The following is a 13,999-nucleotide window of genomic DNA, read 5'->3' as shown; positions in this document are numbered from 1 at the left end:
CATGCTTTGACGATGTATCGATTCCACCCGTCTCTGGTCGAAACTATTGCTCGTAGCATGCAGAACTGGAGAACGACAATGCACATATGCGACCAGGGAAGATGCAGGGTCACTACCGGCAACATATCTATAAGAAGAGGCATATTTCAAGGTGACACATTATCCCCGTTACTGTTTTGCCTGGCGCTAAACCCAATCAGTTTTGAGCTCAACCGATTGCCTTTGGTATACAGAATCAGCTGCAGAGACGCCGAGTTGACTATCAATCACTCTTGGTACATGGACGACATTAAACTCTATGGGAAAACTACAAAGGATGTGACTACCCTCGTGTCTACCGTGTGTGGCGTTGGTGATGACATCGGCATGAATCTCGTGTGCCGTGCTGCACGTCAGGAGAGGAAAACCAGATGAAGGATGCTCTATCCAGGTTGGCGATGAGACCATTGCAGAGTCACTACGACTCAATGAAACATACAAGTACCTTGGAGTAGTGCAAGCAGCCATGATACCTCACCCGCAGCTCAAGACGCAACACACTGCAGAATCCAAAAAGAGATTACATTTGCTTCTTAACAGTGGATAGAATGCGAGAAACATGATCAAGGCCATCAATACGTATGCTCTGCCGGTTATGACATAATTATAGTTATGGAATCGTAAATTGGACTGAGGCTGAAATAAAGACCACAGATCGAGCGACAAGATCAGCCTTGACTGCGTCTGGATTTCACCACCCCAAAGCCTCAGTCAACAGGCTCTACATGAAGAGGGGAGATGGAGGCCGGGGCTTGGTCTCTTGTGAGGATATGCACGGCCGGAGCATGTGTGGCCTGGCCCGCTACATGAGTACCAGCCCAATAGACCGAATAAGACTGCTTTATCAGTATCATCAACAAAAACCTACAACAAAAAGCCACTCAATAACTGCAAAGGCCGCTAAGTTCCTGTCGAGTTTGGATCTGCCAGCAGCTGGACCAGCTTTACCCAATAAGCATACCATTAATAAACAAGCGTGCGCAGAGCGAAAATCCAAAACACTTTCCACTATGCCGCTGCATGGGAGATATTGGAGCCGCTTGGAGGAAAATCGCCTCGATAAGGAGCTTACCTTCATGTGGCTGAAATCAAGAACACTGAAACCTTCAACTGAAGGCATGATTATGGCAGCACAAGACCAATCCCTCAAAACGAAAAATTACCAATGCGCCGTAATGAAGTCAATTGCTCGAACTCATGCCAATTGCCGGCTTTGCAAGGGCAGCTTAGAAACAATTGACCACATTGTCAGTGCCTGCCCAGTTCTTGCTCGGACCAGTTACATCGAACGTCATAACCGGATAGTAAAGTATGTGCACTTCGAAATGTGTAGAGCACGAGATCGACCTACTGGTGCTTCACGATTCGACCACCAGCTCAAGGCATTGGTCAAAAGTGATCGGTATCGGCTATATTGGGAGTATTCGGTCCCAACTGACCTGAAACTATCAGCAAACAGGGCCGATCTGCTCCTTGTTGATGACAAGGAGCGCATCGCATACATTATAGACATCAGCGTTCCTGGTGAGAACAACACAATAAGAAAATGGCTGAAAAGCGCTCGAAATATTATGACTTGAAGCGGGAGATTTCCAGAATTTGGTCCCTCACCCAGGTTGACGTGGTCCCTGTGGTTGTCGGTGCACTGGGAGGCTTGGTGGGGGAGACTCCTCAATGCTTCCGGACTGTGCAGGGAGGAGACCTGGCTATTGTGCAACAGGAGGCTATCCAAGGTTCGGACTAAGAACTGTCCTTAACATGTAGATGCACATCTGCTGCGTTTTCATGTTCAATAGCCAAGAGACTTGAATAACGACTGATAAAGATATTTCCTTTGTAATCCCCATAACAACATCAACGTCCTTATCATTTGTACAATACCTGTCTTTGTACAATACCTGTCGTTGCAAATTCTTTATTATTGTTTTGATGTTGGAGTTTGGATTGAGTTTCTTTCCTTTCTTCCTCTTCCTTCCCCTATTTCTTGTCCCTTCGGTTTTTGGCTTTTTATTTTATTTTTTTCACTTTATTTTTGCTGTCCCACCCATGAAAATATTTCCCGGTGGGTCTGGATTATCGCCTTCGAAAGAAGTGAATAAAGGAGACATAATAGTGGACTCAGATCCTTGGTCTTTCTCTTTTGTCTAAATAATAATAATAATAATAAATTGTACTTCTCTCTCCCCCTGAGTCCCCCACCATCACCTCGCAGGTCAGCTTGCCATGTCCTCACTGTTTTGTTTTCTCTGCTTCTTCTTCGTTCGTGATTTGTCATCTGTGAATGCTGGTTCTTTTTCCAGTTTCTCTTTTGTTCACCTCCCATTCGCTTCTCATTCTACTTAAGTGTACCCTTCCCCTTGTCCTCTCTTTGACTCTGTCCATGCTCTTGTGTTTTCAATTAATTTTCATGTAGTCTGTCCGCCGTTCCATTTCTCCTTCGTCGAATTTTGTTTTTTTGTTTTTTGTTATTTTTTTGTTATCGTTAACAGCTTCCTTTTTCCTTGTACGAATCCTGTTCTTGTTTCGTTTCCCCACGATTTGTTTCTCTCTGTATGTTTTCGTCATGAGGCGTTGGCATAATCAGTTTGGCACATGCGAACCTGGGCAACCTCCATCCAATGGGGGCCCCAGCAACGCGGATGTGCATAATAATAATAACTCTCTTGTATGAATAGTGTTCAATACAAAGAGCAGCAAACACGAGTACTTCACTGAGCAGTGTGTGCAAAGAGCCCACCCATTGTCACCGTAGAAGATCTGGCCGGTGAATCATTACAAATCACTTTTCTAGAATAAAATAAACAGTGTCGCTCCGCCTACCTACTACTATTGTATCCAATATTGACCTCGTACTCAGTCAATACCGGTATTAGATTTAGCACGACTAACCAAAGCATGTGTTCAATCGCTAAAAAGGAGTAAAATATAAGCGGTCAATATAGCCCTAAGGAGTGAAATATGCAGGAATATTTGACTGCTTAGGTATAGCAAAAATCTATGGAAGTCAATACTAAGGGAGTGATAATACGTCATTAGTGTTCACAATGACACAGCTGTATGCAGTAGGCTGTACAAACAAACACTGGTTCATGTTGCACGTGTTGTTGAAGGCCAGCCATGCTGGAGAAGCCAGGCCATTTAATACAGGGATAAATACTTCGGCAGATCTAGTATGCATTACACATGTGTTAACAATCAATGAGTCATCAACAGTCTGTACACGGTTACGCAATGCCATGGGTAGAATGTAGCACATGAGGTGGTAGGTATGCCATGGGCAGAATGTAGCACATTAGGTGAACAGGGTTCATGCTCTGATTACAGAATCTAGCACGAACTACTATAAAGTGTGTCCAAGGCCACAGCCTCAGTGGCGGCAGTGCTGAAGGGAGGGAGGGAGAGAGAGAGAGGGAGAGAGAGAGAGAGAGAGAGAGAGAGAGAGAGAGAGAGAGAGAGAGAGAGAGAGAGAGAGAGAGAGAGAGAGAGAGAGAGAGAGAGAGAGAGAGAGAGAGAGAGAGAGAGAGAGAGAGAGAGAGAGTAAGACAGAGAGGTCTATGAGCCAGGCAGAGCCTCGGATAGGTATCAATGAGCCTTATCACCACTGAACAGTACGACATGCTGTGGACGTGGATAGGAGAATCCCGATCGCTCCCTTATCACCTAAACCACACATTGGTGGCCAGGTCGCGTGCACACAGCTCAAGCATGTTGATCGTGCACTCTTGCACTATGCCCCCCCCCCCCCCCCTCGTTAACCCCCATGTTAACCATCACCGCCATCATAGAAATGGCGGTGCGACTTAAAAACAATTTAAAGAACTCTGACCACAGTCCACAAAGAATTGTGGAGTAAACACTAAACAGTGACAATACCAGCTAGCACACTGCACTGCACACCTGGTCTGCGCTATACGTTGTGCTCGGCCACGTGCGGGTCGGCGACAAGGTACTGTAGCGACTCCATGCGCCGCGGCGCACTTGGCCTGCACTCCGACGACGACGAAGATGACAATGTGCTGCGGAATACGTTAGCACAGTCTCCGCCGCCGCCAGCGCCGCTGTGCATGCTCTGCTGCGAGTCCAGGTCAGTTATTACACCACCGTTCTCGGCATGACCGTCCGTCGGCACCAACGCGTTTCCGTAGTAACCATTGCTGCCGCCACCGCATCGGCCGCCGTTACGAACGCGATCAAGATTGTGTCCCTTGCTACTGCTGCGTCGTTGGTTGAGCAGTGCAACGACGAGGACGAGCACAATGAGCATGATGCCGACGACCACGGCCGCGATGATCACTCCGACGAGGTACGGGCGTGACTCGGCGCTGGAGGATTGCGCACCGTCCAGACCTGTACAGGGACAGGCAAGCACAAAACACCCACATCAAGTATCACAAGCACCAGGGGTGGATCCAGGAGGGGTTCCAGGGGTTCTGCGGAACCCCCTAAATTTCATAAATGTACCACTGGCAACCATATGCGTGTACATGTATCAGCTATTCAGTTTTGACTATACTGGAACCCCCCGTAGAGATCGCTGGATCAGCCGCTGAGCAAGCACACAACACCCACACCCGGTCATGATCAGAAGCAAGCACACAGCACCCAGCACTCAGTATCAGAAGCAAGCACACAGCACACAGCACCCAGTATCAGAAGCAAGCTGTCTGTCTGTCTGTGTGTCTCTCTCTTTCTCTCTCTCTCTCTCTTCCTCTTCTCTCTCTCTCTCTCTCTCTCTCTCTTCTCTCTCATTCTCTCTCTCTCTCTCTCTCTCTCTCTCTCTCTCTCTCTCTCTCTCTCTCCTCTCTCTCTCTCTCTCTCTCTCTCTCTCTCTCTCTGTCTCTCATCTCTCTTCTCTCTTTCTCTCTCTCTTTCTCTCTCTTTCTCTCTCTTAACTCTCTCTTGCTCTCTCTTGTTCTGTCTCTCTGTCTTCTGCTCTGTCTGTCTGTCTGTCTGTCTGTCTGTCTGTCTGTCTGTCTGTCTGTCTGTCTGTCTGTCTCTCTCTCTCTCCTCTCTCTCTCTCTCTCTCTCTTTCTCTCTCTCTCTCTCTCTCTTTCTCTCTCTCTTCTCTCTCTCTCTCTCTCTCTCTCTCTCTCTCTCTCTCTCTCTCTCTCTCTCTCTCTCTCTCTCTCTCTCTCTCTCTCTCTCTCTCTCTCTCTCTCTCTCCTCTCCCCTCTCTCTCTCTTCTATTGGCGCGCCTGGTTGTGATGAAGCCGAGACCCAAGGTCGGCAGAGCATCCCAGACCACGCCACCACTCCCCTTATTCATGGCTCACACCTGACGGGTTTACGTGGCTCTAGTAAAAAAAAGAAGAAAAAAAGAAAAAAGCACCCAGCACCCAGACCCAGTATCAGAAGCAAGCACCCAGACCCAGTAGCAGAAGCGAGGCCATCCCAGTAAAGCTCATGAATACCCATCTCGCTGGGTATTGAAACAACTCACGAATAACGAGACACTCTGCAGCCAACTCATGAATAACGAGACACTCTGCAGTCAACTCATGAATAACGAGACACTCTGCAGCCAACTCATGAATAACAAGACACTCTGCAGCCAATTCATGAATAACGAGACAGTCTGCAGCCAACTCATGAATAACGAGACACTCTGCAGCCAACTCATGAATAACGAGACACTCTGCAGCCAACTCATGAATAACGAGACACTCTGCAGTCAACTCATGAATAACGAAAATCAACCGTCGAACAGGCACTAGTAGGCCGGGCTTTTGAGAACTGGCTCCCTAGATCATCAACATAACTATAGTAATGGGATACTCAATCCCATTGCCACAGTTCTTATGTGTAATGGATAAGACCTTTTAAGGCTGCAGTCACACCAAGCGCGATTCAGCCATTCAGCGGAAAAAGCGCTTTTTGACGTTATTGTTGCTACAGAAACGGCTGAATTTTCGGCTTCAGCCATTTCAGCAGTCAGCCGTTTTAACGCTGAATGGAGCGCTGAATGGATTCAGCCACTTTCAACCACTCTGACGCAGTTTCGGGAAAACAAATTCGTGCAAATCCAAAGCACATCTTGCCATGGATGCATCGTGTTCTGAAATATTCCGGCTTTCGTTGTTTGTTTCGTTGTTGGTTCAACTTGTCTCACTGCCTGCTGTCTGTTATGGCGAAGTAAAAATAATTGATTGTTGATCGTCATCGCCCGCCCCGATTTTTCAGTCCGTGCCGGGATTTTTTTAATTTTTTTATTTTCGTGATAAACGGTAGAAAACTCGTGTGTTTAGCGAAACGCGAACTTTTTTAGCAGTACACAGCTCTCATGTACAGCTTCAACGTGCTTTTACCGTAGCGACATCACGCAGTGCAGTGTGATTCCAGTGAAGTACTTGTGTGAAATCTGGCAACTACAATACATGGCACTGTAGGCTGTACAGTGTACCACCTGATATCTACGCCTGCATTCATGGAAACTGCGCAGCCACTGCGTACCGCGTCAAAGTGCTTGGAGTGTGCCCAGGCAGACTGGTAGCAGTCACAACCAACAATGGTAGTACACCCATAACCCCATAGATGTAATACATGCTAAGATTTCAAGATGTCCGGTCGATGCAGATCATAAAAGTTATAAAATAGAAATAAACCCCTCCCGTCCGCCCAGATTTTTCGGAAAATTCAGACGATCAACAATCTTTTTTTTTTACTTGGCCTATTGTCCTCATCTTTCCTTGTGCGCTTTCTACAAGGTATGATGATTTTGTTCGGTAGCGTCAGACAAGGGAGACTATTTTGCGATAAAAGCATGCAGACAACGGCAAGGAGTCTAGTTTCAGGATACATGGCTGCACTACAAGCACAAACCTCCCTCAATCTTTCAAACAAGCACCTTGATTCCAATGAAGCTCCTAGTACAGTACAAAAACTCTGCTGATTGCCACGTACTGTGACATGTTCAACAGATAATATAATTAATTTACAATTCAAAAAAATAAAAATTCAAGAATGGACTCGAAGAAAAAAACTCAATAGCACGCAAAAAATCCAGCGGATCATATGGCCATACGGGTCGATGTGACCAACCGCTTCATTCAGCACAAGCCACTTTCAGCACAAGCTCAAAACGGCTTGTTTGGTGTGACCGCGGCCTAATACAATCGTTTGATGACCGTGACTAAGAAAAACCCGGGGTTGCAACACAGCCCCCCCCCCCACTCCCCCTCCCCCAGGCGTCTCTCTTCACTCTTGTGTAAGACCACTGGACCGTTCTAAGACGTGTACTTCTCCCACCAGTACCGGTTCTCAGTGGACCTAACTCACCGTGAACCTCCAGAATGAACTCTTGCGTGGCATTGCCAAGGCGATGCGTCACGGTTACGCGGAATCTACCCGCATCGCTACGCTGAGCTGCGCATATCCGCAGGGTCCTCGCGTCCACGGACAGCCTGTACAACCGGTACACGCCCGGTGCCGCCGGCAATGTAGTCGCCGTGGCAGGGTTGCCGCGGGCGACGGTCACGCCGTCCTTGTCCCACGTGATGAGGGCATCGGATGGCGCCTGGATGCTGGTGACCAGTGCAACACTGGATAGCAGCTTGGTGGATATCTCCATCACCGCCCCCGCTGCTGTGGCTGCTGATGCGGCTGCTGCGGTGAGTGATGATGTTTCCGCTGCTGGCAGGCGCGGAGGAACTGCGCGTGAGCAACACGGAGCCGCGTTGCGCACAGCACAGGCATACACAGCACAGGCACGCACAACAGACCCAGCACAGACACACAGCCCGTCGACACAACAGGCACCCAGCAGACAAACAACAAATGCACAATAGCCGCCGCGATAGCAATACACAACAGACAATAGAGAGGTTAAGATGCACGTGATTTCTGACGCGAGGAGAAAGTTCAGCTCGCGTTATTTGGCTCGCGTGTCGAAAAACAACGCGAAGGACTTGCAGCTCACGGCAAAATTTGGAGTTTTACGCCAAATTTGGCGCGAAATTGCGCGTCACGTCGGAAATAACGTGCATCTTAACCTCTCTAATTGTGAGTCTCTGCTACACGGGAAAACGTACCAAAGTACGAATGGAAACCTCGTCGCGGTTCGAGATCAAGTTTCAAACAGAATTTTCATATGGTTTTCCATGCAAAGCGCGCTGCACACGGACCGGTCTCTGTGTGAAAACTGAGCGGACAGAGTACATGTGGCGGGAAGTTTGAGCATAGTTTGAGCATGCTATGCACAGCAGAACCGGCGCAACGCACGGAAGATCCGTGTCAAACTTCACTGCAGTTGACACGGAGTTTGATACGTAGTTCCGTGTAGCAGAAGCTCACTAATGAACATATGCACACAGACACTCAACACAAATACGCAATACCGATGCAGAAAACAGTGTGGGGAGAAAAATATATAAATGTACAGATAAACACTGCACACAACACTGTAGCATACAGTTTGCGCTCATTGACGTCCGACCCGAAGCGCAAAACTGACGTCCTGGACCAGTTCTGAACACGTCACTGTCAGGGATTAGCGAATTCAAATAAAGTATACAAACAAACAAACAAGAGGCGTCGGAACGTATTTTAGGGTGTTACAGTAAAACCTCTGGGTTTAGCGACCTTTGGGTTTAGCGACCTTTGGGTTTAGCGACCTCTGGGTTTAGCGACCTCTGGTACGGATCTCAGCGCGTGCACTGCGCAGGGTGTTTGCGCATACACTGCGTCATCGAGTTTTGAGTGCAGCTCGCGGACACAGCTACAAAATGGCGACGGTAGATTTTCGACACTAGCGGAAGCGGTCGACACTAGCGGAATCGTCATCTTCATCGTCGTTCGAACACAATCGTGATTCCCGCCAGAGGACAGCGTGGCCAAAGCGATATCGCCCCGGTCGATTTTCCTATAATTTGCCATGTGAGAAAAAACCTTCTTCAAAGAAGATTCAATGAAAAATTCAGACGTTTCTCCGGTTAGAGATTGTCCCAACTTCGATTTTCAGTGCATCAGCCATCGTGAACATTGTCGCCATTATCTGGCAGAGAGAAGACATCGCACTCAGAAGAAGAGGTGTTCACGCTGCGTCCAAGAGTGAACTATTGTGCTCTTTGACCCTCCATAGTTCCTCTGAGAGAGTGTCTGGGAGATAGGTAGCTTGGAGATGGCCGTAGAACGTGCTTTCCTGGACGCAACATTCAGCCATTTCTTCTGTCTTCTTCAACTTGATTTATTTCGAAAAAAATTTTTTTCACGGTTTCTGCACTGGACGCGTTTGGGATCTGAAATCTCACCTGCGCAAACTGGCTGCGCAGTTCACGTGCTGAGATCCCTACCTCTGGGTTTAGCGACCACCTGCTCATAATGACCGTTTTTCCATGCACCGACAGTTCAACACAGGCACTGTGGGACCTGGTTCTAAAGACCACCTGGCTTAAATGACCGCTTTTGCTTGCGCCGTGGGGTGGTCGCTTAAACCGGGTTTTACTCTACGGTCAGCCACTCGAAGTACGATTTACATGTGGGGTTGGGGTGTCTCCTCAAAATTTAGAGCACAAATCAGTGCCTTTTAAAAATTCACAGGGTATCCGGGGGGAGGGGGGGGGGCAAAGATTGGTACGGTCACAACCGTAGTGACCTTAGCATGTCCGACGCGCCTGACTGTACCTGCACAGTAATGCAGCATTCGTACCACTTCCAGGGCCGCGTCAAGCGCCGTGCAAGTAGAGGGCGCCAAATATGCACTGTGGGTCGGATTTCACCAAGCACAACTGTACGTGTAAATGAAAAAGTGCATTCTACATACAAAACCAATGTTAACCCTTTAAGAGCCGCCCCATGCTTGAATGCGTCGTAAACGACGCATTCAAATGCGAAACTTCAAAAGATCGTAACTCAGTCCAATCTCGCTCAAATCCAGTGATCGAAATATCCAGGGCGAAGAGAAAACTCTCACCTGTCGGGAGAAACAATCCGCGAAGCGCTGCGAGCAACGGTTCCTGAGATAAATCACTCGTAAGTTGAGCCGCGATCGCGGCAATTTCAAAAGCGCGCAGTGCGACTTTAGTATTGAGAATTTTGAGACTTTTTGTCACGCTGGTTTACTCGAATTTGCACGGGTTTCACTGTTGATATTGTCAAGAGTACACAGCGAAAAAATTGGAACTCCACGATCGAGTAAAATGAAATATCTGGAGCGGGACGCAATTGGACGCATTTGGGGCATTTTTCGTACTCTCGCTGCGATCTAGCGCTGGATAGACGGTGTGCTGGCTATCATGATTGACCTCATTCTCTTCCTCTCGCGGAGACCTTTCCAGGAAGCCCTAGATTGTGAGAATTGAGTGAGTAGAACTGAAGCTATGATCCAAGGAACACGAAAAAATGCAGAAATTTCAAATTTTCCTGTGGCTCTTAAAGGGTTAAAGGGGAAGTTAAGCCGAAATCGATTTTTCACCAGTTGTAGTCTTCGGGGCGCTAAGTCGAATCGTCTTGGTCCGAGGAAGCTGAGACACTCCTGACTTACACTCAACTTACAGGCTGTTTGGGCGTTTTCCTGTCCCTCGAGCTGAACTCGAAATGACCCCTGGTGTGAAAGTTATAGCCTGCAGGCACGGTGACCAGGTGACTTGTGCACGCATGAGGATGTGACCGCATATTCAACTACAGTCGACTTCGCTTATAACGACTGCGGATATAACAACAATTCGCGAATAACGACAGAATTTCCATGCCCAGAGCAAAGTCTCATCTCACTGTAATACATAATAACGAGACTTCGGATATAAGGACACTTCGCGAATAAGCCATTAAGGACACTTTTCTGATGCCCCGCCGAGTGTCGTTATACACAAAGTTGACAGTACATGTATGTTCGATTGGAAAAACGGTCCGAATGCTGCATCGCAGCCTTCTCGGACCAAAACCAGTCGACTCAGCATCCGAAAGACTACAACATATGGGCCAATCACGGTCATCCGTGCTTTTATAAGAACGAAATGGCGCTTTTAGTGACATTTTGCATACAAATCCCCATCTAGTAGGGCGCAGTCACCCAGTTTCGGTGGAAGTGCGCGAGTTCGATTCAGAATAAAGGAAGGACAGAGCGTCTCAGCTTTCTCGGACCAAGACCATTCGACTCAGCACCCAGAAAGACTACAACTGGTGAAATTTTGATTTTAGGCTTAACTTCCCCTAAAATAAAATAACAAAATTCAACGGCGCGCACCAATTTCACATGGGTGCTGGCCGGGAATCTCGATTTGTTGGCCTTGGCTTGCCTTACTCACATGAAATAAAGACAGTGTGCGTTTTCACTACTTGTACTGGCCTCCCATCCTGCGGGCCAATCTCCGTGGCAACGCACTGATAGACACCGGCATCTTGCGGCGCGGCGCGTTCAATCGTCAACGCATCGCGCGATACCTGCACTCGGTTCTCGGTTGCCAAGGCGACAGTGTCGTGCGTCCAGGTTGCCACGACGCTTGGGGGCAGTCCTGCACCGCACGTCAGCGATATGGTGGAGTTCTCATCAATCCACACGCCTGCAGGGCCAACAATAATCAATTCAAGAGGAGTCGCACCCAGCCTGAATGAGTCAAAGAGGAGTTGCTCCCAGCTGGAATGGGTGAGTTCAAGAGGAGTTGTCCCCAGCTTGAATGAGTTAGTTCCAGAGGGGTTGCTCCCAGCTGGAATGAGTCAGTTCAAGTGGGATTGCTCCCAGCTGGAATGAGTCAGTTCAAGAGGGGTTTCCCCCAGCTGGAATGGGTCAGTTCAAGAGGGGTTTCCCCCAGCTGGAATGAGTCAGTTCAGGAGGGGTTTCCCCCAGCAGGAATGGGTCAGTTCAAGAGGGGTTTCCCCCGGCTGGAATGGGTCAGTTCAAGAGGGGTTTCCCCCAGCTGGAATGGGTCAGGCTATGCCCAAACCTAGAGTACAGTACATTCTGGAGTACAGTGTATTTTACTATTAACACAGCTCTACTGGAAAACATGTGGAGAACAAAAAGATGGACAACAAGAACAAGTACAAACAAAAGTAGATAAGCTCACAAGAGTGCTATAGTGCAACTCCTGATACCCATTCTATGGGGTTCGCCGACAGCGAAAGCTTACATCACATGTTGTAGTGGTCCCGCTGTTCGTTTTTAGCCCGTTTTGTTTTGCGAGCAGCTGAGTAATAAAAATAGCACTCCCTGACAGAAACTCACTGCGCGTAGCAACTCCCCAGCATGATCATTTCAGATATTCACTTTGTGTGCACGCTTTCCTTCATCACACTGGAGTAAAAGCCACACTGGAGTATAAGCCACACTGGAGTATAAGCCACACTGGAGTATACGCCGCACTGGAGTATAAGCCACACTGGAGTAAAAGGGCATGTTAGATTGGTAAGGATCGGGATCGAGATCCAGATCCCAGATCCGTCGGATCCTTCAGAGTCAACTGAACACTTTATTTTGGACCTTGACTGTTGCCATGTTGAGGAAGTAATAGAATGGCGCTCACAAGTCACCCAAAAGGGTGAAAGTCGTACTCATCGCACACATCGTACAAAACGTCAACAAACTCTATCTCAATCCACGTGTGAATACCACAATGTGTACAAAAATGATTTTTACCCGCCATATACGCACAAAGGTCACATTTGGATCCAAATCCGAAGGATCCGGATCCGGATTCGACCAATCGAAAGGGTGCGCATCCAGTGGATCCGGTGGATCGGGATCCCGATCCTACCAATCGAACATGCCCTAGGCCACACTGGAGTATAAGCCACACTGGAGTATACGCCACACTGGAGTATAAGCCACACTGGAGTAAAAGCCACACTGGAGTATAAGCCACACTGGAGTATACGCCGCACTGGAGTATAAGCCGCACTGGAGTATACGCCGCACTGGAGTATAAGCCACACTGGAGTATAAGCCACACTGGAGTATAAGCCACACTGGAGTATAAGCCACACTGGAGTATAAGCCACACTGGAGTATAAGCCACACTGGAGTATAAGCCACACTGGAGTAAAAGCCACACTGGAGTATAAGCCACACTGGAGTATAAGCCACACTGGAGTATAAGCCACACTGGAGTATATGCCGCACTGGAGTATAAGCCGAACTGGAGTATAAGCCACACTGGAGTATAAGCCACACTGGAGTATAAACCACACTGGAGTAAAAGCCACACTGGAGTATAAGCCACACTGGAGTATAAGCCACACTGGAGTATAAGCCACACTGGAGTATATGCCGCACTGGAGTATAAGCCGCACTGGAGTATAAGCTGTTTACAAAGCATGGCTTATACTCCGGAAAATACGGTACCTTTGTTGATAGTGCCACTCCCTTTCCCAACTCTAAGTAAGGGAGCTTCCAGGGCCAAACAGCCCCCTCCCCCCCCCCCTTCCCACTCCCTTGCCCAACTATAAGTAAGGGAGTTTCCAGGGCCCAACCGCCCCTCCACCCTCCAACCCCCCCCCCCCCCCCACACACACACACACACACCCACAATAGAGGCATATTTGCCACCCCTCATGGAGGAAAAAACATTGCTCGCTGACCAATAGCAAAAAAGTACTGAATTTTTCGGAGCATAAGTCGCACTGCGAACACTCATAATACACCCAAAATAGATCGGTGCGGCTTACACTACCAAGGTGAAATGAATCTCAATACAAACTAGATGTCTGTTTCTTGTAACAAATATTCGGGATGCGGCTTTTAGTCCATAAACTACGGTAACCGGCTTCAATAGAGATTTGTCACTTCCAGCTGCAGTCCGGAAGACAATAGAAAGGTTCCGCACTACGTAAAGTTGACAGCTTCGCGAAAGTGGGCAAGAAAACCCGGGAAATCGCGACTCCAGCCATGACGGAAGTTGTCAACGTAGAGCTCGTAAGTAGGGCTCTACTAATGGAGGTGCTCCGTAAGTGGATTGAAGTATACATGTATGACTCTCTCTCTCTCTCTCTCTCTCTCTCTCTCTCTCTCTCTCTCTCTCTCTCTCTCTCT

General features: G+C 48.2%; 1 protein-coding gene across 1 annotated transcript in view; it reads right to left on the bottom strand.

Moving 5' to 3' along the window:
* Positions 1-3,778: 3,778 nt before the first annotated feature.
* LOC135826769 (hemicentin-2-like) overlaps positions 3,779-13,999 on the bottom strand; it is an 11,611-nt gene continuing 1,390 nt past the window's right edge. The window contains exons 2-4 of the mRNA XM_065339375.1: positions 11,280-11,608; positions 7,315-7,686; positions 3,779-4,386 (exon numbers count right to left, since the gene is read on the bottom strand). Coding sequence (XP_065195447.1) covers positions 3,947-4,386; positions 7,315-7,686; positions 11,280-11,608 — 1,141 coding nt within the window. The 3' untranslated portion in view covers positions 3,779-3,946. The remainder of the gene's footprint in view (positions 4,387-7,314; positions 7,687-11,279; positions 11,609-13,999) is intronic.

The sequence above is a fragment of the Sycon ciliatum genome, chromosome 10 (assembly GCF_964019385.1).
Source record: "Sycon ciliatum chromosome 10, ocSycCili1.1, whole genome shotgun sequence".
NCBI classification, from domain to species: Eukaryota; Metazoa; Porifera; class Calcarea; order Leucosolenida; family Sycettidae; genus Sycon; species Sycon ciliatum.
The sequence above is the reverse complement of the archived record's forward strand: the minus strand, read 5'-3'. Positions and strand labels throughout refer to the sequence as shown.